The 27,635-nt window shown below is 53.6% G+C and overlaps 1 protein-coding gene across 1 annotated transcript; it reads right to left on the bottom strand.

Annotated features, from left to right (window-relative positions):
* Positions 1-8,332: 8,332 nt before the first annotated feature.
* FGF8 (fibroblast growth factor 8) lies at positions 8,333-21,225 on the bottom strand. Its single transcript, XM_039914266.1, has 6 exons — positions 21,214-21,225; positions 20,353-20,417; positions 18,291-18,327; positions 16,311-16,491; positions 10,455-10,561; positions 8,333-8,807 (listed from the first exon to the last, which is right to left on the bottom strand). The coding sequence occupies exons 1-6, from the start codon at positions 21,223-21,225 to the stop codon at positions 8,529-8,531; spliced, it is 681 nt and encodes a 226-aa protein (XP_039770200.1). The 3' UTR covers positions 8,333-8,528.
* Positions 21,226-27,635: the final 6,410 nt, after the last annotated feature.

Genomic DNA, 27,635 nt, shown 5'->3' with positions numbered 1-27,635 from the left:
TAGCTCTGAAACCAAGAGGAGAAGGGGGACAAAGGGAAGGGGGGATAGGTGGGGGGAAAAGGGAGAACCAAACACACTTTGGACATGAGAGAGGGAATGCAAGAAGAGTCCATAGTTCTCCAAATAAAAGGCACATCTGCTTCTTGGGGGTCACCTGAGTGCTGCTGACTTAGACTTCGCTTCCTTCTGTTACTTGATACATTTTCTCTGTCTATCTTTCTGTAAGGAGTAAGGGAGGGGGGTGAGGGGAGAGAGGTTGTGTGTGTGTATGTGTGTGTGTGTGTGTGTGTTTGGGGGCGTGGAGGTGGGCTTATCTCGCAAGGTCAGAAACATTCTGCCTGTCTGCTGCCTCCTCTGGATGTTCAAAGGGCTTTGAAACAGGTGGCAGAGCTTCGCCCACCCGGACTACATGCCGTGGCTTGAAGCGATGACTTTGATCATCAGGAACGCCGGAGGCGGCAAGCCCCGTGAGGGGAGGGCGGCCGGCCACCGAGGCCTGAGGAACCCAACCCCTGCCAGAGACAAAGGAGCCGGGCCAGGGCTAGGCTGGGGACCCTCCCCGGGGCTCCCATGAAGCTATCCCCCCACCCAGGAGTATCCCCACCCCAACTTCCATCCAGAGATGGAAGCAGGGGCCTGGGAGGGTGCGGGGGAATGTCTTCAGTGGTATCCCCGACCTTATCCCTCCGATGGCCTGAGGAGACGAGATGCCGCTCCGTGCCCCAGGTGAATTTCTGGGGCAACCAGAACCAGCCGGAACCAAGGCTGCCCACTGCCTGGACTGCCTCTCCTTCTAGACCGCGAGCTCACTGTGAGCAGGAAATATGTCTGTTATTGTATTGTACTCTTCTAAGCACTTAGTACAGTGCTTTGCACACAGTAAGCACTCAATAAATACAATTGAATGAATAAATAAACTTTGCCCTGAACTGAGTGACTCCTTTGGGTCCCTCCTCACCTCTCTCTGCTTCCAGTGGACCTCTGCTGAGCTCCACATCACCAGTTGCCCAGTCGGCCAGCTAGCCTCCTGCTCCAGCACCTTCCCGAGGCCTGGGGCTCCATGGGAATTCCTCCCTTCTCCCTGGCTTTGGTCTTGCTCATCTAGGTGTGTGGGGAGCTCCGGAAAGGAGTTCATTCACTTAGTTCATTCAATCGCATTTATTGAACGCTTACTGGGTGCAAATCACTGTACTAAGCGCTTGGGAGAGTACAATATAACAATAAACAGACACATTGCCTGCTCACAATAAGCTTCTGCCTTCGTTAGAGGGTAGCCAGTGGCTTCATGCATACCTGGGATGATACATGTGTGCTGCTTTGGGCTCACACCAAGCCATCTCCCACAGGGACAGAGTTTGCAGGGCTGGAGGGAAGCCGGTGAGGCGATCATCGTTCCCAGACCCCTGGACCGAGCCGACACCACCGGTGGAGGAGCAGAGAACCACCCTTGTTGAGCTGTCCAAGGAACGTGGTCCCCAGCTCAGAGGTTCCATGGGAGCTGAGCCGGGCATACAGCCTGCAGTGTTTATCTTTGAGCTTGTTGCCTCCACAAAGCCCTGGCTAATGGGGTTTTACAGCCGGGGTTGGCTCTTGCACTCAAGCTGCAACTGCCGAGGAATCAATCATTACCAGCACTTAACAGTTTGATAGTTAACAGCCTGAACTGAAGCCAAACTGGTTGTTAACTGTGATAACAACTGATTTCAAGGGGTTATTGCTGGGACCAATATGCTCAGCGATTTATTTATGTTGAAATTAGCAGGCAGGCGGATGATAACCCAAATAAAGGTGGTTCACAGGGCCTGTACCAGGGCTCCCTTCAGAAGGATATGACCAGTTGTTCCCTCACACCGTGGACTCTGGTTAGCTCCTGGTTTGGGGGCAGGTTCTGGGCAGGTCAGTTATACCGGACAAGTCCTTCAGAGCCTCTGGTCACCCCCGCCTTGTCGAAAGGAATCGACCTTCCACCCCACCCCATCCTGACCCCAAGCTCTCCATTCAGAGCTGAAAAGAAGAACCTCTGAACTGGGTTCAAAACTAGAGCCAAGTAAGGGCAGCCACCCTGAGGTGCTCTCTGGACTCTGCTAGGTGTCACCTCTTCCTGACCTGAATCCAGAGAACCCATAAGCCTTGAGGGGCTCCTAGAGCCTGGCTGGAGAGAGCCAGGGCTGAGATGGGCCCAAGGGAGCTTGGTCAGTAGCCTGAGTGTCTCACCAGCAGAACTAAACCCCTGGAGTACTGCTCCCTACAACACGCAATCCACTTATGCCTTAAAAAAGGGGTGATTTGTTTCAGGACTATAAATCTCACCTTTAAACTGAGTTTCCAAGGCTTAAGGCATCAGGCCTAGTAGAGGGGCCAGAGACCGTATTTTGAAGAGGAGGAAGAGGATTCCCAAGACAGGAAGCAGCAGGTGACCTAGCAAGAAGCTCAGGTGGGGCACCACTCAGGTGTCAGGAAAGATTTGGGCTGTTTTTTTGTCCAATGGGATTCCCTTAAGCCTGATCTCAGAGAGATGGACCCTTGGGTTTAAATGAGGTATCTGTCCTCCAAGCCACATCAATACTATTCTGGGCTCCTGAAGTCACTTGTTTAGCCCCGCTGTCTACACAGCCAAAAGGAATTTTGAGAGTTATTCATTAGCAAGTGTGTTTGTCGATTCAGGCAGCATGAGTTCATTAGCAGTTGTGAAAAAGGGGGCTGAGGGAAGCACTCTTGATCGTTGGGGGCCATTAACTCACTTCCAAGTGTCTTGGATTATCATCGGTGTAGACCAGGCTGGAGACTCATCTCCCCACTCTAAAATGAGCATAGCATCTTAAGCTTAGGCTGCTAAGCCTCACAGTCATACCCGGTGGTGGTATTCCAGTGGTGTTTCTCCTGCACTGCCCCCCAAGGGCTCTGCCCTGTGCTCCCCCTCTCCCCTACAAAGTCTGGGAGAGGCCAGCAGGGTCCCTGCGTCAGGCAACAGCCTGTGAGTCTCACATTCCTTTTCCCCCTCCTTGCCCACACCCCTACACCCGCCCCCCCTTGCCTCCTGAGAAGAATTGCTCTCAAACAAATGAAATGTGGGTAATTACTGGGCTGGGGGCTGGACAGCGCCGCCGCAGATGAAAGCGTTTCCTGGACTTTTCCTTCATTTGCATGGCATCAGAAGCTGCTCAGAAGGTGTGACTTTTCCCACAGTGAGACCCCAGCTCCATGCACAATAAAGCCAGCCCTGCTTACCCAGAATTAATTAAAGGAGGAGGGGGAGGGGGAGGAAAGAGGGAGGAGTTTGGAAGTAAGGTGTGGGAGTGGGGGGGTGGGTGGAGGTGGGTGCTTGGAAGAAAGATGTTTATAGCTGTCTAGGCCCTCTCCCCATGCCACCCCCCACCCCGGGCACCCCCTTCAGAAACTTGAGCTGCTATAATATACAAATGCCCCTGGATCCCAGCCCTCCCTGAAGGAAGACTGTGCCCAGGGCCCAGGTGGCCGGCCAGCCAGGGGCCCAGGTGGCCAGCCAGCTTCTGGGTGCCCTGATCCCTGCCCGGAGGCACCAGCAGCATCTCCCAAAGGGCAAGTCACCAGGATGGATGACCTCATTACTTGTTTGGTCCCCTCCTGGTCCTACCATCATTCTGGCCCTTTCCAAGAGGTCCCTTGGCAGTCCCTCTCCATACAGAGTGGCCAGCGGGACCCCCAATCCAGCATCCCAATTCCCAGAAACAGAAGTCCATCCTGAAGGAAAACCACTGCCTGGCTCCCCGGCCTCTCCCTGCTTGGCAGTGCGGGGGCAGAAACTAGACTGTAATCTGTCTGTGGGCAGGGAACATGACTACCAACTTTCTTGCATTGTACTCTTTCAAACACTTAATACAGTGCTCTGCACAATGTGCTCAATAAATACCACTGATTGGTTGCTTTGGACTCATCCATGCATCCATCCTTTCATTCTCAGTTTCCCCTTATCTGGAAATTAGTGCTGCCTACCCTTCTGTTTGTAATGTTGGTATTTGTTAAGCGCTTACTATGTGCCGAGCACTGTTCTAAGCGCTGGGGTAGACATAGGGGAATCAGGTTGTCCCACGTGGGGCTCACAGTCTTAATCCCCATTTTACAGATGAGGGAACTGAGGCACGGAGAAGTTAAGTGACTTGCCCACAGTCACACAGCTGACAAGTGGCAGAGCTGGGATTCGAACTCATGAGCCCTGACTCCAAAGCCCGTGCTCTTTCCACTGAGCCACGCAAGTGCTTGGAATGTACACTTCATACAGTGCTCTGCACAGAGTAGACTGTAAGCTCCTTTGAAGGCATGGATCTTCATCTTCAAACTCTACTGAACCGTCCCAGTCCTAAGCACTTTGTAAAGCACTCTGCGCACAGAAGGTGCTCAATAAATGCAACTAATGGACTGACCGATTCTTGACTCAGAAATGAAATGGTGAGGAAGAGGGAAAGAGAGCAATAGGAAAGGAGCCAGGAACTCCCCAGCTTACCAGAACAACTTAGCCCTCAACAGATACCCTGGAAAAGAAGATGGAAAACCTGGGTTGGGGGAAGAGGGGATTGTACAGGTTTTCCTAAAGTCTCAGGGATTTCCTGAGACAGGGCAGGGCCCAGGCTATGGGGATTGCCAAAGCTGAAGAACAGAGAGGTCACTACTTTGTTTTGGACGTAGTCCTTTGGAGCCAGTGGCCATGCCTCTTCCTCCTCCCCCACCCCCAACCAAGCCACTCCATCTCCACATCATGACAATAACACCCTTCCCGTCCTCACACCCTCCCCAGGTACCTGTCACCTTCCTGGCAGGGAAAGGCCTGGTGTTGCCTTAGGGTGCAGCCGGTCTCGGCTATGGTGGGCACACCTGGATAGCCAGAAGGCTTGGATTTCACCCCCCTGGGCCCCTGCTTCAGGTCAGGTTGGAGGTGAGCAGAATTTGCAGATGGAGCAGCAGCAGCAGCAACCAGGGGGAGGATGGGATTTTGCATTATACAGTATTAGCTCAGCACCTCCTGCTCACAACTTGCTAACCAGATCTCCGAAAGTTAACACTTGCACCCCATCAGAACTGTCAACACTGACATTTACATACCCCTTCACCCCCTGCCCCTCCTCTCCAGGTTTCTCCTCTTTTTCTTTCACAGTCTAGAGTTGGAGACAAGGGAGGTTGGGGGGCTGGAGTCAGGCCTCCTGGGTCCAGCCTGGGGCCCGTCCTGGCTGGGTCCCGAAGGAGTAAGGAACCTGTAAAATGGAGCTAATCATCTCCGGCTGGCAGGCATTGTTTGAGGCCTCAGTAATTAATAGCTCCAAGTGCTAGGAGATCCTTGTCTGAAAGATGTAATGAACTAAATGCCTCTCCTGCCTCTTCTCTCCCCACAGACCCCACTTCCTCTCTTTAGCAATCTCTTCTCCATCTCCAAATAAGCAAATGTGGCCCTCCTGACAGACAGGAGTCCCTTAGCCAGCCTGGATCTACCTGACCCTTCTGGCCAGGCTGCTCTAACCGACCACGAGGCCAGAAGGATAGCTTCTTCCCTGTCTCTCCACTCTCTAGGAAGCTTGGGCCAGCAAAGAGCGGGGAGAAGAGATGTACCCTAGACTCTCAAGAAGGTCCCCTGAGCCAAGCCGAAGGCATCCCTCACCCCTTGGTCTCTGCAGGCTGGGGAGTGTAGACTGGGATATACACACTCTCAGCACAGGTTGACTCACCACTCATCAGTGGACTTGCACTGGCCTTTAGAGCCTTACTCCAACTTTTGTTTGGAGTGGCCCCCTGCCTCAGCTCTCCCTCTCCTCTGCTTCCTCCTGTGTAGATGGATTGGGAAGGAGGAGCTGAGGGATGATGGGGCAGAATAGCTGCCACCTGCAGAGACTCCTTGGGCCTTCCTGCCCAAGAATAGCCTCACACAGCTGCTTGGGAATTCCTCCATTTCTCCAAGGCCCCAGCCCGTGTCTGTCTATTCTTCTGTCTGCCAGGCAGGATGGGAGGCAGCCTCCCTGCCTCGATCCCCTGGAGTCATTTGGCTTTCAGGCAGGAGAGAAGCTGTTTTTCTCTCAGACCCAGTGCCCTTGCCGCAGGCCACACTACGCTTACTGCTTCCTCAAGAAGGGGGACTCTTTAGGTAGCAGGCAGAGAGCCACAGACCTCAGTTCCCAGAAACTCTGTACTTCAGCCTTCTTCTCCCCTTTCTAAGGCTTGCCCAGCTGGGGCAATAGCCAAGAGGCCGGTCTGAACGAGGGGGGGCTGGTGGTCCTGAGGACTGTGGGGGCCAGGATTCTGAAAGAGCAGATGCATCCTCTTCCTACAGCCTAAACATTCAGGTTTCATCTCCTGTCAGCATCGCCCTCTGGGGCACACCCCACCCTCTTGGCAAACCCCCACATTCTGGGGCAGAGCTCATGTTCTGAGGTAGACCCCACGTTTTGGGGCAGACCTCACACTCTAGGGCAGACCGGGCACTCTGAGCATACTCCATATTCTGGGGTAGACCCCACATTCTGGGACAGAACTTCATGCTCTGGGTCAGTCCCCACAATCTGGGCAGACTCCACAGTCTGGGGCAACTGCAAATTCTGGAGTAGATCCTCTGTTCTAGAGTAAGCCTTACACTCTGGGGCAGATCCCACACTCTGGACAGAACCCATGTTCTGGGGTCTGCACTGCACTTCACTGCACTACCTCTGAACTGTGGGGTAGATCTGGAAATCTGGGGCAGACCTCAGTCAGGCCACCTATGTCCAAGGCTCTGCTGAATCTGATCTGTGCCCTTCTGGAGCTCCGCTCTCTCCAGACTTCTTGTCTACCAGCAGAACTGTACTCAGCTATTCACAGGCCCCCTGGCAGTTGCATCCTGCCATGCTCTTATCCCTCTGGAGGAAGTGGTTTCTATTACCCCACTGCTTCTGCCCCCTCTTCCTCATCCTGCTTGCAAGCTTGCTGCTTGCAAGCTTGCTTGCCCACTTCCCCACCACCAGGCAGGGCCCCAGAGACCCCAGAAGCCATTAGATTGGTTGGCCTGGGACAAGATGCTCTTTCTCCCTGCTAAGAAACCAGAAGATTGGTGATTCTACTCTAAATCTAAGAACTTCTGACACCTGTACAACTCCCCAGAAACCCACAGGCAGGCCTCTCATATTGGAATCAGAGAGAGGCTTCAGGAGTCAAGGGAATGGAGCCACTACTCCAACTCTGCAACAGAGGAAGGAGCTGGAGGGGGCAGGAATACTCAGGGTGGGCAACCCCTGGTTTCCTAACTTAGGTTGGGGGAGGATCAGAGTTAATAGGAGCCTAGGGGAAGGTGTTCCCCAAACTCATCCCTCCACAGCCAGCCCCCTCCCAGAACCAGGCAATGGGCTGAAAGCAGAGGGAATGCCATGGGCAGGGACATCAAGACCTTTGACCCTGTCGCTCAACTCCTGCTGCTTTCCCTGACCCCCTTGATGGGAAGATGGGCAAGGCCAAGCACTGATCTTAGAAGCACAGAGCTTCTTCCCAAATGGAGGCCCTGAACTGGGCAGGACTGTCCAATCAATCAATTAGTGGTATTTACTGAGAGCTCACTTTTTGCAGAATACTAGATCAAGCACTTGGGAGAGCATTGATGCAAATGTAATATGTGCACTGAATAAAATATTTCAATCATTTAATATCAATTTGTACACAAGTCCTCCTCTCCTCCCCACCTCCCTCTTAAACCAAACTCAGTAGAACTGCAAAAAGGCTCACCAGGCTCTGAACCTGAACCCAACCATGCCTGGCTTGCTCAGAGACATCAGGGCTGGGCTGAGCTCCTCTGGGCCCTGGAACCCTTTGCCAGGGGCAAATGTGTCTGGGTTGAGGTGGGTAGGGCAGCAGAGCCACCCCTTCTAGACTGTAAGCTGGTTGTGGGCAGGGAATGTGTCTATTGTTGTACTGTGCTCTCCCAAGTGCTAGCGCCGTGCTCTGCACAGTAAGCGCTCAATAAATACGATTGAATGAATGAAGAGTTAAGGGGGCAGGGAGCAGGTGAATATGCCGTCTAATTTGGTTGGGCGGTCTTCCCTCCTCGGTCGACTCTGTTTCTCATTCTTTCCAGAGCTGGGCCAGAAGTTGTGAGGGAAATGGAGGGCAGAGGTAGAGGGAAGAAACAGTAGTTCCTGGAATCTTTCCTGTCCCCAAAAAGTTGGTTTTCAGGATAATTGTTTTCATTGGATTCCTCTAAAAAAATTCCCCCTACACCTTCCCTGGCTGGGGTAAAACTTCTCCTACAGAGAAAGTAAAGAAAGAAACAACCACAGACCTTCGGAATACAAAAATAGAGCCTCTTTTTTTCTTTTTGTAAAAAAAAAAACCCAACAGCAAACAGAATTATTAACAACTAAAACCAGGGGGTGAGGAGTCGGTGGGGGGGAGAGGGGACAGGGAGGATGGATGAACGGGTGGATGGGAGGGCCCTCCCCTCCTCTTCCACCTCGTCTTTCCTCTGGAACCATCTCTCATAGAAAAGTCTCTACTCGGCGAGGTATGGGTGGCAGTGTCGGGGGGCAGGGCGGGCCCAGGGTGGCCTATCGGGGTTTGGAGTCCCAAGTCCTTTTACTGCGGCGGGTGAAGGGGTAGCTGAGGAACTCGAAGCGGTGGCTCTGCTCTGAGGTCTGGAAACCCTTTGGCAGTCTCTTCATGAAGTGGACCTCGCGCTGGTGCTGCCGCGTCTTGGAACCCTTGCGGGGGCGGCCCTTGCGGGTGAACGCCATGTACCAGCCCTCGTACTTGGCATTCTGCAGCGCCGTGTAGTTGTTCTCTAGCACGATCTCCGTGAAGACGCAGTCCTTGCCCTTGCCGTTGCTCTGTGGGGATGGGGACACACGCGGGAGGGGAGAATCTAGAGTCAGAGTGGGCCGGGGGGTGCCTTGAGGGGAGGAGGGGAAAGGGGAGCCTCCTTTGGCTCCAGCCTGCTGCAAGCTGGGGGGCCGGGGAGACCGGGCAGAGACCAGACCCTGCCCTTGCCGTCTGCCCCAGCCCTGGGAGGTGGGGGAGTGGGGGTGTCTCCCCCGGCCTCCCCAGCCCGCTCCCCACCCCCAGTCTACGACAGGCATGTCACAAGCAATGAGATCAGGCACCCAGACAGATGGCGAGGTGGGCAGGGGCCAGGCCAGGCGCTTTCCATATTGCTTTCTAATCCTTCACAGCCCAGCTCACACGGGCGGGCGGGTGGGTGGCGGGCAACTCCTCAACACCCCTGGGGGAGGGAGGGAGGGAAGGAAGAGAGGAACAGGGGGTTTATGACACCTGGCAGTTTGGGGAGAAAAGAGTAGAGGGTCCTCTCACCCCGCTAAGAGAGCGAGATGGAGGGTTGGGGAGGCGGACCCTCTTCTAGGCCCCCATGGCTGAGCTGGCCTGCCGGCTGCCTGTGGAAAAGAGTGAGCTCCCCACCCTCGCCCCCTCCCTTCCTCTGCCAGGGACCACCAAGAAGGCAGACCCAGAGGGCGGCCGGGTCAGACAAGAGTTATTGAGTGCCATTTCAGCTTGGCCAGCTGAGCCGGGCTCCCCACGCGCTAAACAGGATGGAAGAGAATTGGTGCCCAGGATGGCAGAGAGGGAGAGGGGAGTCAGAAGGGGGTGGCAAGGGACTGCGACATCAGAGGGAGGGGCTGAGTAGGAGTACACAGGGAAATTCAGCTGGGCCTGAGAGAGGACGGCGGGGGCTCTGGGGGAGAGGGAACAGAGGGGCCTGTAAGCTCCAACGGCCAGCCTGGTGGTACCCAACCAGGGCTCAGGCACACACCTTCGGCTGGTTAAGCTGGACCTATGCTGGCAGGGCAGGAGGAATGGGACCTGGACAGCCCCTGGAAACCCGGCCCCTCCCTTAGTCCAACGAGCTCCAGCCATGACATTTTTGCACCACTCAGTGAAGTGGTGCGTAGGAAAAAGCACGAGCGATTCCCAGCGGGACAGGCCAAGAACCCAGCCCAGGAGGCTGCTGCCCCTACCACCAGGGCCACCCCTGGCCCGGGCGCCCTGCCCCTCCCACCCCTGGCCCTGGCCCTGCAGCCGCCACCACCTCCACTACCACAGGGATTGGAGAGGAGCCGTGACTAATGGGAACATTTCAGAGCTTAGCGAAGGGGCCGTCTCTGCAATGTTTCTTAACATTCCAAATGCTTGTACCATGTAATTGAACATAATAGCAAAGCAATTTGGCTATTTGTTAGAAAGATATATGGAATCCGCCACCCCCCCCCCAGCTTTCCTCCTTCCTCCTGGGCTTTTATCTTAGATCCCTGTCCTCCTCCCCCCACCTCCCCCCAACCCCCTCCACCGCTCATCCCATCATCATTGTTTAACCCCAAGGGAGGCTGTGTCCATACTTCTCTTTCCCAACTATTCCCTCCTCCCACCCTGCCTGCCTGTCCCCCACCCACATCCCCTTCACTCCTCCATTGCCCCCTCCTCCTGCACCCCCGACTCCCCCACACCCCTTCCAGGGGTCTTACCTTGGCGATCAACTTGCCCTTCTTGTTCATGCAGATGTATAGCCCTGTTTCCGCCCCTCGGACGCGGACCCGGCTCCCAAAGGTGTCCGTCTCCACGATGAGTTTCGCTGAGGAAGGAGGAAGGAGGAGAGAGATGGAGTCACCCAGGGATCACAGCGCACCTGAGAGCTACAGCCAGGACCCACCCTCCACCCTCCACTCCCACCCACAGGTCCCTTCAAATCCTTGCACTCTGGGCTCCTGCCAGGTCAGAGGCAGCAGGGCACACTCTAGCCCAGGGCCTGAATCCTCAGATTCAGGCAGCTCAGGCAGCGGGTCACCTCTCTGGAGGCAGATGTGGGGTCATGACCTCATGATACTATCCTCTTTGCCTCTCCCTGAGCAGTACCCTCTGTCTGAAGAGCCCAGAAGCAGGAAGCGGAGGGGAAAGGGAGAGGAGTCCTCAGGAATCAGCCAGCCCCTCTTCCCTAAACTTTCTGGATCCCTCTTGGCAGTCACTAAGCCCAGTAGCCAGCCCAGACTTGGGGTTAGCAGCCAGAAGAGATGAAGGATCTGAGCCCACCTACTTTCCCCATGCGGCATAAAGTCTCAGGTTAGCCTCAATTTAGTCTCAGTCGGAGCCGTCCAGCTTGAAAAATCCCAACTCAGGGGCTAAGAATACACCTGCCTCTTCCACCCTTGAATCTCTTGTAGAGACTGCCCTGGCTGCCCATCCCCCTCAGCCCAGTCCCAATTCTCCCCACCCCCTCACCCCCAGCCCAGTCCCTTGGGCTCCTGCTTGCTGCTGGCATGCCTATTTCCAGAGAAGGGGCACAGGCAGGCCTGGCTCCTCATGCCCCAGCCAGCTTCTGCTGCCCAAGGCCTTGGGCTGGAGCCAGCCCCTGGGTTCTTCCCTTCCTTCCTCCCTGGGCTGCTCTGGACAAGTCTCCTTCTCCACGAGACAGGAATCCCCTAGCCCGGACAGGACTCGGGGCAACTTAAAACCAGGAACCGGCCTTACTCAGTGAGTGCCCTGAAGCTGCACGGATCCTCATTACCCCTTTCCCGGCACTCGTTCCCCTCTCCGCAGTCAGTGAGAGACTGCTTTCACCCCGCAAGTTTAGAGTGGATGGGGCTGTGCCCTGGCAGGCCCCAGGGTGCTCCTCTGCCCGTTCCTCTGATCCTGCAAACACCCCCAATCTCCCTGCCAGCCCCGCTGGCATAGTTCTGGACAAATTGTGGCACGGGTTCGGCCCTGTCTCCCGGCAATTGGTGGGGGGGTGGGGTTGTATCCGGGGCTGGTGTTCCTCCCTTGTTTTTCAATTAGAGTCTGCACCCCTGAGAATTTCAATCCCAGCCAGCCAGCTGCCGCCTGGCCCCCATCAACGGAAGGCCAGAAGAATTGGGTTTAAATCTCCATCACCTCCACCCCTTCCCACCCTCCCCTGCCCAAGCACAGACAGTCGCCTGCTTTCCTGGAGTCCAGGTTAATGGAGGAGAGAGCAGGAAGAAATCACCCAGCAGGTCAAAAGATGCTGATAATAGAACCCAGGTCCCCTGGTTCCTCGATCTACCCAACACTGGGGTGTCCCTGCCTCTCCAACACAACTGTTGGGCAGTGGAGAAGGGGACCCAGTAATCAAGGACAGAGGCCCTGCTCCCTCTCCTGGGACTGGCCAGGAGAGCAGTGAATACCCAGCTGTGCTGAGCAGAAAGCAAGCGGGGAGCTTAGAGCCCTGCTATGACCCATTGAGAAACCTAGGGCCCAGGGAGACTGTGCTTACTTCCCCAGCACATCTCCCCTGAGTCACCAGGCTGCTCCACGGGTCACCTTCGGCCCCACTCTTGTTCCTCCTCATCCTCCCTAAGGCACTGGCCTCTCAGAGTAGCATGAACTGGATTGCCTTGGTCCCCACTGAGGACCTGGATTCACTTCCTCCTCAACTGCCCAGCTGCCACCTGCGTATTCAGGGCAGAGCCTCTCGGGACATTTCTCCATCTCCCCAGCTATCGAGGGGACCTAGGCAGAGTTCTCAGACAAGCTAGTTTCCCAATATAGGAGACCACTACAGTCTGTCCTCCAACTGAGGGGTGCACAACCAACTCTGCGGGGGCCAAGAGGGGAGGGCCCCCCACCCTGCAGGGCTGTGTATAAGCTGACAACTCTATTTCCTTGCCTGTCTCCCATTTTTGGTGGATAAATGGATAAAAATGGATAAAGGGACTCTAGATCAAAAAGGGATCAATCAATCTATCAGCAGAGTCTGCTGAAAGGTAGTTCCTGCTCCTCTAGCCAGCCTGGCCAGTCAACCAGGATATCACCTTGCGTTTTCAAGACCCTTCCTCTTGCTCCTAGAACTTGGGAAGCTCATCCCACCTGGTCCAGCCTGGAAGGTGTCCCAGAGGAGGCAATCTGGAGCCAATCTGACATGACCCGGCCAGGGTCAGCAGCTTGGCCGGGTCATCCCGATTGTTCTCCTTTAGACCCAGACCCCTGTCCCTACACATCCAAAACCATCACACCTCAGCATCCAAGTCCTACCATCTCTTTCCCAACCCATTCATGCAGCTGAATGGAACCTGGAATAGTCTTCAGAACACTGACCCTGGGGATAGAGGGAAGGGAGGGAGGGAATGGGTATACATAGTTACTAGCACTTGGTTCTGTAGGGACTTGGTTAACCTGACCATCCCCTTCCCCCGTCTCCCCCAAACACCTCCTGAACAATACCTCCCCCTACTACTACCCTTTCCTAAAGAGATCAGGGCTTCATGCATTCATTCAATTGGATTACTGAGCACTCACTGTGTGCAGAGCACTGTACTAAGCACTTGAAAACTACAATTCAGCAATAAAGGGAGACAACCTCTGCCATCTCTATACTATAAGCTCACTGTGGGTAGGGAACATGTCTACCAACTGTTTCACTGTACTCTCTTAAGCATTTAGTACAGTCCTCTGCATACAATTAGCGCTCAATTAATTTGATTAATATGACTGATTCCTCCTTCACCTACACAGTCCCCTTATTTGTATTTTTTTGGTGAGGGACCAGCAAGGAAGTGGATTGGGAAGCCTGTAAAAGGGCTAAAAGGATTTTTTTTCCTCCTTCCCTCCTCCCCACCCATTTTAGGGTCTTTCTGCTCTTTGAGCTGTTGGATGGAAAGCCTGGAAGTGGAGGAGAGGGAAGCTGAGATCTGCCTGGCTCACGGGGCATAAGTTGTGAAGTGAAGAGAGAACGATCGGTGTCGATAAAGAAGCTCGATAAAGAAGCTCCAAAGTAGCAGTCTTTAAAGATGCCCTTGATTCCCCCCCCCCCACTCTCGTGATTTATAGCTCCTCCACTACACTTGCTCTAGGCCTGCCTTCCCCCAACTTCCCACCCCAGGGGCTCAGAGGCAGTGTTCCAGGGGGCAGAAAAGCCAGGGACTCCGGGAGGGGCCGAAAGAGGTCGGGAGCCACTGCTCCAAGAGGGGTCAACAGAGGCAAAGTCAGGATCAAAATGTCAAGGGCCCAATTCTCGCTCCTTTCTAGAACCCCTGGTGACCCAGTCCAGAGTATTTCTGCAACTAGCCTAGCCTGCCCGGGTCACCTGCCTGGGCAGAAACTGCCCAGGGAAGACAAGAGCCAGAAAAAAGAGCCCCACACTCTCTAGGGTTGTCAGGATTTCGCTCTCTCCCACCCCCACCCCTTTTCCTGAGAAACAGATAAAAGGCCCAAACGTCAGAAATTCAGATTCAGAATTTTCTTTAAAGAGCAACGTGAAGTCAGCAGTAAAACCTTCACGGGGAAGTGCCGTGAGCGGAGATAAATCAGCTTTTTATTCCCTTTTTAAAAAGAGCCAAATTCGGGCTCATTTTGCAGGGAGGGTGTGTGCCGGTCCTCAGGATTGGGGTAGTTCCCCCCCCTCGACCCCCACCCTTCTTTCTAGGATTTTATTTTTGGAAAGCTTAACATTTTCAACTCTATTCTTCCCCCTAAGTGACAGATTTATCCCAGTAAAATTATGTTTCATGCTGAAACCTTGAAAGAAAGTAGCTACGTAGATGCAGAAAAAATGCAGTGAGACACACTTGATCCCCAAACTGGACTGAGAAGAGGAGAAAGTATTCAGGAAATGTTAAAAAAGGTGAAAGTAAGAAGAGTTTTAATCGCTCTTCCAGACGTGGGGGTCTCTCTGGAGATTCCTAGAGAACAATCTTGAACCTCTTTTTTAACATTTACAGACTCACAACTCCTTTCAAACTTTACATCTGAAAAACTGCTTGTTCTTTTTCTGTTTTATATCATTCTTCATTTTTCTTCTTAGCTCTTAAAATGCTTAACCTTTTTATTACATTTTAATCGAGTCTTCCCCTCCCCTTTCATGCTTGTTTAACTTGGTCATTATTTAAAGGTTTTTAAACTCACTATAATGACTCTTTAAAAACAACACCCGACTCTCCTTTCTCTTAGTTCATCTCAGGTTCTCTTGAGCTGCTCCAGCTCTGAGGCTGAATATTGAATTTTTAAAGAATAAATCAAACTAGAGCCCCAGGTTCTGCAGTGGCCACTTTGCTCCAACTCTTCAAACTCACCCTGAGCCATTCCAGCCCAGACCCCCTTTCCAGAAAACAACCAGCCAGCCCCTAACCTCAGCTCTGGATCAGGGAGTGAGGGGACTATAAATATGAATATATATATATATACACACACACACATATATATTCATTCATTCAATAGTATTTATTGAGCACTTACTATGTGCAGAGCACTATACTAAGCGCTTGGAATGTACAAATATATATATATATGTAATATATTCACATACATACTTACACAGCACCCACAAGGCTCACCCCAGATTGTGTCCTGCTGCTGCCTGGGTAAAGCAAATCCTCATCCAGTCTCGGGTGGGTGGAAGAGGGAGGACCAGGGAGGGTGTGGGGGTGGGGTGGAAGGGAGTCATGTTCCCCAATTCCCAGGTGCTCTAACCTGCTCCCACAAATCCAGGTATGTGTTTGGCCATTTGAATCTGTAATTGACACTAGGATTTAAAGAATTTCAACCTTCACACTTCTCCAAGCTATTTGGTCACACTCCTGCCCCTCCAAAAACAGGCAATGCCTCGCCTCTCCTTTTTCCTTTCCCTCTTGCTTTCTCCCTTTCTCCCCCTCTCTCCTTCCAGCTCCTTTGTGTGCTTATGCCGCCATATCTCCTTTCAGACAGTAGGCTCCCCCCTAAGCCAAATCTTCCAAGTCACTTGTCCCTGCACACCCTCCCTACTCCCAAATCTTCTACAGTCCTGGTGCTGTGACCCTCAGGGGGCCAGGACCAGGATGGGGCATCTGCCTCCCTCCTCCACCTGTGACTGAACTGAGGGTAGTCAATCTGGGAATTGGAAGGGAGGGGGAAGGAGATGGATTGGAGATGAGGCTTCTGTCAACCCACTGGGGACACCATTCCCAAGACTGGGCCACACTTTCTCCTTAGCAAAATGCAATCAGCACCCATGCACCCCCAGCTTTTTTCTCTCTACTCTGCAGTCACCCACAATGGCAGGGGTCAGGACGCCATGTCCCAGGCTCACCGAGAAGGAAAACCCCACCAATTCCTGAGGACTCAGACCCCATTTGAGCACCCCCCCCCACTCCTGTGCCCCTCAAAGGACGGGGCAGGAGGGTTGGGATCAGCCAGGACCGGGCAGCCATCTGTTTTAACGCCTGCCCCTGCTCCTGGATCTTGCAGAGCACTTCCTGCCCTAAGAACAGCACAGAAATCACCCCTCTCCCTCCTCCCCTGGTCACCTCTCCCTCCCCAACCTCTTCCTTCCCCCTCCAGCAACCTGGGCCCCTGGCCGCTCCGGCCCCCCACTCTGTCCCCAGCAGACCCCTTACCATACGGGTCCCCGTCCTCCGCCATGGCATTGATTTTCTTGTTGGCCTGGACTTGCACATGCTTCCCACTGGTCCGGCTGTACAGCTGGTAGATGCGGATGAGCCGCCGACTGAGCTGATCTGTCACCAGGCTCTGCTCCCTCACATGCTGTGTAAAATTAGGTGGGGACTGAACAGTTACCTTTAGGAAATTGAAAAATATACAACACACCATTATCATCCTACTCCTTAGAGGGGCCAAATCGGCGGGCGCCCCTGGCCTCAGGGCTGCTCAGTGGAGTCCAAGACGGACCCCCACCCCAGGCTCTGCCTACACACTCCCACAGCAACGGGTGTGTGTGTGTGTGTGCGCGCACGCTGTGCACCCACACACACACACTCTGGGGACACCTGTACCTCAGCCCTCAGTCGTCCACCACACACCCAGCCCCTGCAAGGAGAGGTAGACACACATCTCCCTTTCCCCCGATCTCCGGATGTCACAGGGAAATCAAAGAACAGGGTTTTCTCTGCCCTTCTAGTGCCGCAACATACGGCTTTGGATTATAAACCATCATCCCTCCATCCTGGAAATACTCCTTGGGGGGAGAGAGGAGGATCCCGAGGGGATCTTGGAGCTGGGCACACACCCCAAAAGTGATGTGCTTGGGCACTGAACGGCAGTGAGCACCCAGGGCATGGATCCTTCCTGATGTTGGCCCTGCCAGGTAATCTACTCTCCCCTAGCAGAGGCGGGATGAGTGGGAACCAGCGACTCCCCCCTCCACAACCACAAAAAACCAACAACACAACCACCCGACAGAATAGTGGGGACAGAGACGGATCCGCTCCCATCAGAGACGCTTTTGGGGGGTTTAAGGATTTCCGTGGGGAGCAGTTCATCCCCCGCCCTCCCTCCCTCCCCAGCCTCCTTCTGCCCTCTTTTAAGTGTGGAAGTTTCTCTCGTCCCCCTGACATTTATAAAGACGAATTCTGAGCAAATGTTCGGAGAGAGGTCCTCCAGGCTCCGACGCTTAGAGTCCCTGGACGAGCCGCCTCCACCAACAGGAGAGAGAGACAGAGAGAGGCAGAGAAAGAGAAAGAGATAGAGAGGGACGCACAGGGAGAACCAGGGGAAGAGAGAGGGACGGGGAGAGATAGAGGCGGCGGAAAACAGAGCTTTGCACTCCCAAGAGGAGAAGGTAAAACCGCAGGTCCCGGCCCCCCACCCGAAGCCAGGTTATGGAGATATCTTCTTCCTCTGACAGTTTGATCTGTCTCTCTCCCCCATCCTCTCCCGTCTCCCTTTGTGTGCTGCCTCTGTCTCCCCTGGCTCCTCGCACACCGTCTCCAGCGCCTTGCCAACCCCGGCGAGGGCAGCATGCGGAAGGAAGCCCCCCACCCTGCCCTAAGGGGGGTCGGGTCGGCTCTCCACCTGATCTTCCCCGATCTGGCGACTCTGCCTACCCAAGTCCTTCTCTCCCTGGGCGCGCTCTCTCTCTGTCTCTCTCTGCCTCTCCCCGTTCGCGGCCAGCTCCCTCGCATCGCCGCGGCCGGGGACGGGGACACGGGACCCCCGTCCGCAGTGGGCATCTCTCCGGGCAGGCGAGGGACGGGTCTCTGCGCTCCACGCGGCTGGCCCGGCCCAGCTTCGCCCCTCGCGTTATCCTGGGGGGGAATGACCAAGCCGACGGGGTCAGTGTCCGCCCCAGGACGGACGGACAGCCTCTTGGCCGCCTCCTCGCCGGCTGCCCACTGCTCACCTCTCCCGACCCTCCCTCCCACGCCCCTCCACCCCCGTCCGGTGTCCCCGGACCCGGCGGCCGGTCCCGGGCCCGCCCGACCGCTCCGGACCGGTCAGCGCCAGAGAGAGAGCGCGTCCGGCCGGGGCCGCTCCCGAGGGGTTTTCCCCCCTTCTCCCCATCCCGTCGGTCCTCCGGTGCCGGTCCCGTTCCCGGTCTGGGCTCCCTCCGGGGTCGGGGGTCGGGAGGGGATACTTACCTGGGCTTGGAGGCAGAGGACAAACAAGTGCACCAGCCTGGGGAGACACAAAGCGGGGGAGGTGTGAGGCGCCCGGCCCGAGGGAAGGTTGGAAAACCGGGCAGGGGGAAAAGGAAAAAAAAAAAAATCAAGGAACTTCTTCTGCTTCTTTTTTTTTTTCCTTTCCTCTTTTTTGGGTCCTGCGGGGGAGGGGGCGGGGGGACAGCGGGGCGGCGCGTTACTCACAGGCAGCTCAGCGCCGAGCGGCGGCCGGTCCTCATCCTGGCCGGGGGCGGGGGGGGACGAGGCTGGAGAGCCCGAGCCCGGGCCCGCCGCGGGACGGCCGGTGCGGGGAGCCGGGGACGCGGGGGTCCCGGGGCCGGGGGAGGGGGTAGGGGGGAGGGGCCGGGAGGGGGGGCGGGGGAGCGCTGCGCCGAGGAGAGGGGGATCCGACTGCGCCCAGACCCCGCCGGCCCCGCCGCCCCTCCAGGTCCCACTGCGGAGTCCGGTGGCAGGAGCGAGCGGGAGGGTACCGGGGGTGGGGGGTGGGGGTGGGGGTGGGGGTAGGTGGGGAGGGGGCGGGAGGGGGCGGGAGGGGGGGGGGACGGTCCTCGCACCCGGCGGCGGACCCGGGAGAGGGAGGGCCAAGCGGCGCGGCCGCAGCCCGGAGCCGGGGCGAGGGGCCCGGGGCTCAGCCCGGGCTCCAAGGAGGGTGGGCAGAGGGGGCGTCTTGGAATTCGGGGGAGGGGTTTGGGGAAGCCGTGGAGGTGGGGGGGCGGCTGGGGGAAGCCGCTCCCCCTTCCCCGCGGGGGGTGGGGGCGGGGGTCTCCCAGCCCTTCGCGCTCTCCCGTGCGCCCCTCGCGCTTTAGCGGGGGCCGGGGAAAAGATTCTTTTTTGGGGGGTGGCTGTGGGGGCTTCCCCCCTCCGGGATCCCTCCCCACCAAAGCTCGGGAAGGGCTCCGGCCGGGGGGGGGTCCCAATCCCGGGTGGACCGGAGTCAGGGGGTGGGGGGCTGCAGGGGTCTCCGGGAGAAGGGGAGAAGTCCTGCCCGGGACCGACGGCTCCGGATTCCCCTTCCACCCCTTCTGCAGGACGAGTCTGAGCGCTGCAGGAGGACAGCGCTACGGGGGGGAGAGGGCCGGGGGTTGGCGGGGGGGGGGGGGGGCGCGGGGGCTGGGCCGCCCCCGGGGCTGCGGGAAGTAGGTCTCAGGAGCGCAAAAGGGATCCTCGAACCTGGGTCTAAATTGCCCGGCTGGGGGGTCGTGGGGGTCATCGGGGGGGGGACACGTCCAAACCGCGGCTTACCGGGCAACGGGATGGCCTGGGACCAAGCAGGACCGTGAGCTCGTTGTGAGCAGGGACTGTGTCGATTGGTTCTTCTGGTGTACTCTCCCAAGCGCTTAGTACAGAGCTTTCCACCCAGTAAGCGCTCAATAAATGCGACCGAATGAATAAACGTTTTCTGGGCTGAAAAACCTACCAGGCCCAGCCCCCAGGGCCGCTCTCAGGCCTCAGTTTCCACCCACCCCCACCCCCCCATCCCCGATCCTGAGCTCCCTGGGGGAAGGGACAAGTTGGTGGTAGAGGGGACAGAGGGGATATCCGCTCCTCGGGTTAACAGTAGGCACCTGGTCTGGTCCGGTCCAGGCAGGGAGGGGTCCTGGTTATGACAATAAGGGATGGTCGGGGTGCCCAGCGTGCCGAGAAGGCCAAGGGGCAAGAACTCACCCCGAGGAAGAGGGTCTGCGGGACTCCCTCACCCTGGGCTGGACGCAGGCTGGGCCGGCCATGGGAGCCTTTCTGCAGAAGTTGGGACTAGTATGGGCTCCTTTCAGCCCCCTGGTCCGGGAGTAAGCAGACCTGGGAAGTCTGCCTGTTCCTGATCACTGTCAAGTAAGGGGTGGGATGAGGTGGGGTGGGATGCGATGCCGTATCTCTGCACAAGCTGAGCAACCCTGAGGGTGCCCGCACATGACGCCATCAGAGCCAGCCCAGAGCAGACAGGCCCCAGGGAACCAAACCACCTTTGCCCATCTTCCCCAGCTTCAAATTCTGAACACTGCAGAGGCTCCCTCATCCCCACCTTCCCAGGTCCCGGAGCCAGTTGGCGATGTGGAACAGGAGGATGGACCATAGGGTCAGTGTGGCCTAGAGGATAGAGCACGGACCTGAGAGTCAGAAGCAACTGGGCTCTAATCCCACTTCCACCACTTGTCTGCTGTGTGATTTGGGGCAAGTCACTTTACTTTTCTGTGCCTCAGTTACTTCATCTATAAAAGGGGGATTAAGACTATGAGCCCCACAAGACAATCTAAGGAAATTGTACCTACCACAGTTGTTAGTACGGTAACTGGCACATAGTAAGAACTTAACAAATACCATAAAAAAGGCCATAGGGATGGGGGTGCGTTAGGAGGAGGGATTGGGTCAGCGTGGCCTAGTCACACAGACCAGGGAATCAGAAGACCTGGATTCTGGTCCCTGCTCTGCCACTTGTCTGCTGTGTGACCTTGGACAAATCTCTTCACTTTTCTGTAGCTCAGTTTCCTCATCAGTAAAATGGGGATCAAATACCTGTTCTCCCTCCCTCTTAGATTGTGAACCCCATGTGGGACAGGGATTGTATCCAGCCTGGTTATCATCTGTCTACTCCCATGCTTAGAAAAGTGCTTGACCCATAGTAAGTGCTTTATTATTATTATGCCAAGACATGGAGGAAAGTGTTGGGGAAGGGAAGCTTGCTTCTGATTACCAAGGTTGTCCCCGCCATCACTCCCCAAACATTCTGAGAGAACAAGGGGTTAAAGCTGGAGAAGCAAAGCTCTGTTCCACCCCAGGAAACACCACAGTGCCCCCTGCTTACCCCCAAGGTGCCCACCCACCCCAAGCATCCCTCGCCCACACATCCCATCCCCAATCTGTCCTTAGTAGGCTGGTCCCTCACCTGTACCTCCATGATTTGACAGGTCAGAAAGAGCTGCTGCTGCTCAGAAGGGGCATGGGGTGTGGGGGACAGACAGGAGGGAATCCCAGATGACCTTTCAGGAATCCTGTGGATTTGAGCATGCCTCCGAGGCTGGGGAAAAGCTACAGATTCTGGCAGCAGGTGGGTATCTGCGGGGATGTGCAAAGGACCTCAGTAGGCTGACCTATAGCACCTGTTGCCTTCAGCTCTGCGGTGGGGAGCCCTTGAGGCAGCACAGGGACCTGTTCCATTCAGGAGCCAGGCAGGGACATCAGAGGGGCATAGAGATGTAGAAGCAGAGCCCAGGGTGGGGCAGGGCAGGGGCCAGAGAACCCAGAGAAGAAGAGCACCAGTCATTGCCCCTTGGAGAGGGTGGAGGGGGTGGAGTTCAAGCACTTAGTACAGTACTCTGCGCACAGTAAGCACTCAATATTATTATGGTGATGATGATATTTGTTAGGTGCTTATTATGTTCATTCAGTCGTATTTATTGAGAACTTACTGTGTGCAGACCACTGTACTAAGCACTTGGGAGAGTACAATACAACAATAAACAGACACATTCCCACATTCCCGGCCCACAACGAGCTTACAGTCTCACTGTACTCTGCACTAGGGTAAATAAAAGGTCAGCAGGTTGGACCCAATCCCTGTCATTCATTCATTCAGTCATATTTATTAAGCGCTTACTTTGTGCAGAGTCCTGTTCTAAGCACTTGGGAGAGTCCAATACAACAATAAACAGGCACATTCCCTGCCCACAGTGAGCTTACAGTCTAGAGGGCTCACAATCTAAGTAGGAGGGAACCCCCATTTTAAGATGAGGTAACTGAGGTATAGAGATGTTAAATGGCCTTTTTGGGAATAGTATTTGTTAAACACTTACTATGTGCCAGGCACCGTACTTAGCGCTGGAATAGATACAGAGCTATCAGGTTGGACACAGTCCATGCTCCCACATAGGACTCACAGTCTTAATCCTCAATTCTCAGATGAGAGGTTAAGTGGCTTGTCCGAGGTCACACAGCAAACAAGTGGCAGAGCTGGAATTAGAACTCTGGTCCTTCGATTCCCAGGCCCATGCTCTCTCCTCTAGGCTAAGCTTCTTTCCTAAGTAAAATACCATTCGGAATCAATATCATTGATTGATTGATTGACTGAGAGTGTGGAGAGCTGCAGCCTGGACAGCTTCCACTGCCTGGTCCCTGTTCCTTGACTGCTGGCTTCCTGGTGAGCCCAAGATTGGTCTTCTTTGGCTGCTTTACCCTCCCCCAAGGCTGGGGACTAGGGTACTAAAGCATTGAGTACAGAGCTCTGCTCACAATAATCACTCAATAAATGCCACTGATTGATTGATTCAAGGCCCAACAAACAACTCCATGGGACCTCAGCCTGGAGACTTGGGAATCCCAACCAGAACTGCCTGGCCTCACACCCCCAACTTAAATCAATCAGTAGCATTTATTGAGCACCTACTGTGTGCAGAGCACTTCATGGCCTCCAGCCTGTCTTTCAACCTCAGCATTGCTCTAGGCAGTGGGAATGTTCTGTCTTTCCACTTCACAGAGGGCAGAACTGAGGCCCAGGAAATGGCTCTGCCCTGAGGTCATAGCCTCCTCATGACCCCGGCCCCTGCAGCCACCTGCTTCCTCTTACCTTTCCACTCAGTGGACCAGCTCCATCCCAGCCCACCTACCAACCAACTTGGATCTCATCATCACTAGTCGCTGTACCAGTTCTAATCTCACCAACTCTGAAATTCCCTCTCTAAACCCCACCTCTTAACCTGGCCTCTTAACCCAGACGAACCTAACCTAATTTCACCTATGTCCCTCCCTATAAAACTCTTCTCTCCCCTAATAGAGGCCTCCAAATTTTATTCCCACTCCACGTTTCCCAAGCCAACACGCCCTCATATGGACTCCCTAACAGAGCTCCTAATCAGTCAGTCAATCGATGGTATTTATTGAGCACTTACTCTGTGCAGAGCACTGTACTAAGTGCATAATAGAGTTGGCAGATTTGATCTCTGTCCACAAGGAGCTTCCAGACTAGTCTCCCCTCTCTTGACACACAAATCCACACCTTCTCCCTTCACTCATATCAATTCTCTCATCCCGCTGACCCTTCATCAATCTCACACCATCCACCCCCAGCCCTGGATCCCTCCACGGTTCATTTCCTCTATTCCTACCATAGTGCCACAGAGCATTGCTGCCGGAAATCCAGGCATAAAACCAACTTAGACCATTTCAAGTTCACCCTCACTTGCTTCTATTCTATTCTGCCTCTTTTCTCCTCAGCGACATTATTTCTCCTCCCTGGATTCCCGTGCCCACTGACCTCACCAATTATTCCAGACCTTTAACTCCCTCCTGAAATGTCCCTACCTCTCCCTGCTTTTCCCCCTGATGATCTTGTCAACTATTTTGTGGACTAAATTGAAACCATCAGGCATGAGATGCCTAAGGTCCTGTCCTCACCTCCCCAATTCCCTTCCACTCAATCATACTTACTGAGTGCTTAGTGGAAAGAGCCTGGGCTTCGGAGTCAGAGGTCATGAGTTCGACTCTCGGCTCCGCCACTTGTCAGCTGTGTGACTGTGGGCAAGTCACTTCACTTCTCTGTGCCTCAGTTACCTCATCTGTAAAATGGGGATTAACTGTGAGCCTCACGTGGGACAACCTGATGACCCTGTATCTCCCCCAGCGCTTAGAACAGTGCTCGGCACCTAGTAAGCGCTTAACAAATACCAACATCATCATCATGTGCAGAGCACTGTACTATAATAAACTCTTAGCAAATACCATCATCATTATCATTACTAAGTGCTTGGGAAAATATAACAGAATTAAGTATAATACAACATCCACTCCAGCCACTCTCATCCTTCCCAGCCATTTCTCAAAATGAGAACTCCTTCCTGCTCCCTTGACCTGCATCTCTGTTGCCATCCCTTCTCGCCTTTTGGAAACACTTGCTCCCACTTTCCTACTCTCCCTTACCACCATCTTCAACAACTCACTCACTTTCTCTCCAAGGGCTCTCTTCCCTCCACCTTTAGCCATCCTCATGCCGCCCTTTTACTAAATAAGTCTTCTCTGGATTCCATGGACCCCTCCTGCAATTGCCCCGTCCTCCTGCTCCCATGCTTATCCAAATTCTTCTGTTTCCATTTCCTCTCCCCTAATTCCTTCTTGACCGACTTCAATCTGATTTCCACCCCCTTCACTCCACTAAGACAGCTCTCTCCAAGGCCACCAATGACTTATTTTTTTGCCAAACTTAATGGACTCTACTCTGTCCTAATCCTCCTTGACCTCTTGGATGTCTTCAACACCGTAGACCAGTTTCTTTTTCTGAAATCCCTAGCTAACCTTGGTTTTACTGGTTCAGCTCTTTCAAGTCTCCTCTTCCTCTCTTGATGATTCTTCTCTGTCCCTTTTGCCAGCTTCCTCTGCAACCAATTGCCTAACTATGGGTGTTCCTCAAGGCTCTGTTCTAGGTCCCTTTCTTTTTTCACTTTGCACTCATTCAGTTGGGAAGCTCATCCACTCCCAAGGCTTCAGCTACCAGCTTCCTGGTTTCCCGCCTACTTAGAATGTGAGCCCCATGTGGGGTTGGGACTTATGCTTATCATTATATTATTATATCTATCCCATTGCTTAGCGCAGTGCATGGCACATAGAAAGCACTTAAACACCATAATGATTATTATCATCTCTGCACCAATGACTCCCAAATAACCCTAGCCCCAACCTCTGGCTTCCTCTGCCATCTCACCATTTCCTCTTTCCTCCAGGATATCACCACACAGATCCCCTTGGCACACCTCAAACTCAACAGGTCTAAAATTAAGCTTCTCTTCTCCCCTCTCAAATCCTCTCCCCCACCTCATTTTTCCTTCCCAGCTGACACCACCACCATGCTGTCTGCTGTATCCTTGAAGCCCCAAACCTTGATATGATCCTTGACTCCTTGCTCTCTCTCTCTCAACTCTCACACTGTGTATTTTGCTAAAGCCTCTTCTTCTCCATCCAAACAACCACTGCCCTGGTCCAGGAATTTGACAATCCTAACTATGCTATTGCATTATGCTCCTCACTGGTCTCCCTGCCTCCAGGCTCTCCCTTCTCCAGTCCAGATACTTCACTCCACTGCCCCTATCACTTTTCTAAAATGTTGTTCTGTCTGCACACATCTCCTCACTCCTCAAAAAGCTTTGAAAGTCTCCCATTCCTTCCCCAAACCTTTGCCCTCTTTTTAAGGCCCTTTCTCAGCTCTTTCCCTCTTACTTATCCACTTCCTTCTCTCACTCTACCCAGCTTGCAGTACTCCTTCTTCTCAAGCTAACAGGGCCTCATTCTCATCTCTCCCATCTTTAATCCCTTACTCACTTTTTTCTCCCTGCCTGGAACTCTTTCTTCAAGTTTGTCAGATCCCAGCTCTGGACATCTTCTTAACCCGTCTGAAATCCTCTAGGAGACCTTCCAAGATTATTGTTTCCTTCCAGCTCCCACTTATGCAGCACCTCCACACTAATGCACTTCCTGCTGTTGAGGGAAACACAATTGCCCCCTAGGAGGTAGCAGACAGGGAGGAGGAGTATGCAAGAGAGATAGAGAGAGAGAGAGAGAGAGAGAGAGAGAGAGACGAGTCCAGCTTTTAGGTCTGGCAGCTCTGGAGCCTCTTTTGGTGGTGGTTGTGATAGTATTGGAAGTAGAAGTGATAGAAATAGTAGTAGAAATAGGAGGAGGAGGAGTGATAGTAGCAATTGTATTTATTGAGCACCTGTTGAATGCAATTCACCAACTGCTTGGAAAGTGCAAATGAGGCACAGAACCCATCCCTCCCCCCACCCAACACACATACATCTTACCTTCTAAGGGTGGCAGAGAGAGCAATCAATCGGTCATATTTATTGAGTAATTACTTGATTACCATGAGCAGAGCACTGTACTAAGCTACTGGGAGAGTACAAGATCTCACAACCACTTGGCAAAACTGCCTGTTGAATTGAATAATAATAGAGGCATTTATTAAACCCTTACAATGTGCCAAGCCCTCTTCAAAGCTCTGGAGTAGAAACAAGTCAGGAGATCAGACACAGTCCCTGCTTCACCAGGAACTCACACTCTATAAGAGCAAGGGAGATCAAGTACTTTATATCCATTTCACAGGTGAGGAAACTGAAGCACAGGGCAATCAAGTGATTTGCCTAAGGTCACACAGCAGGCAAGTAATTGATTCAGGACTAGAATCTGAGTCCTCTGATTGTGCTCTTTACATGCTCTCCTACTTCCTTAGAGGAACTTTCTATCAATCAAGCAATCAAGCAATCAATCATATTTATTGAGTGCTTACTAGTCATTCATTCAATCATATTTTTTGAGCACTTACTATATGTAAAGCACCATACTAAGCATTTGGAAAGTACAGTTCAGCAATGAATAGAGACAGTTCCTACCCAACAACGGTCTCATATAGAACCCTGTACTAAGCACTTAGGGGATTACAGTACAATACAATTGATAGAAAAAATCCCTGCCCATAGGAGCTCACAGTCTGTATATAAACTCAATATTAACAAATAAATCATGGATATGTATATAAGTGCTCTGGGACTGATGGGAGGAGAGGAAGTCATCTATGCTATGTCACACAGTCACACCCATACTCACCTCTACACAAAAAGTATCACAGACATGTGCTTTTCTACTAGAAGCAGTGTAGCCTAGTAAAAAGAGCCCATGCCTGGGAGTTAGAGGTCCTGGGCTCTAATCTCGGTTCCGCTACTTGTCTGCTGTGTGACCTTGGGCAAGTCATTTAACTTTTCTGGACTTCAGTTCCCTTATCTGCAAAATCGGGATTCAATAAATGTTCTCCCTCCTACTTAGACTGTGAGCCCCATGTGAGACCCGATTATCTTGTCTCTACTCCAGTGCAACAAATATTATTATTATTATTATTATTATTATTATTATTATTATTTTCTCCCAGTTTTCATCTCCCCCACAAACTACTACTTCAGCACTCCTGCACCAACTTACTATGCACTTTTGGATTCCCAACCACCCAATGCACTTCAGGACATATATACTTAAATATCTATTATTTAAGCACTAACTCACCTCAAAAAAAACCCTATTTCTCCTTTCTTCCTATCTGTAAATTATTTTAATGTCTATTTCCTCCACTAGAAAGTAAATTCCCTGAGATCAGAGATTGTGTCTACTACCTCAACTGTCCTCACCCAAGGGCTGAGTACAGCTCTGTTCATAGAACATTGCTCAATAAATACAGCTGATTGATAATCACCCCAGACCCCCCCCCCAAATACATGGTCAAATCCAAGCAAAGTGGTCAGCAGGGTCTGACCTAGGGGGCAAGAAGGTATATTC

The sequence above is a fragment of the Ornithorhynchus anatinus genome, chromosome 16 (genome assembly GCF_004115215.2).
Source record: "Ornithorhynchus anatinus isolate Pmale09 chromosome 16, mOrnAna1.pri.v4, whole genome shotgun sequence".
Taxonomy (NCBI): Eukaryota; Metazoa; Chordata; class Mammalia; order Monotremata; family Ornithorhynchidae; genus Ornithorhynchus; species Ornithorhynchus anatinus.
This window is presented reverse-complemented; position numbering and strand designations above follow the sequence as displayed.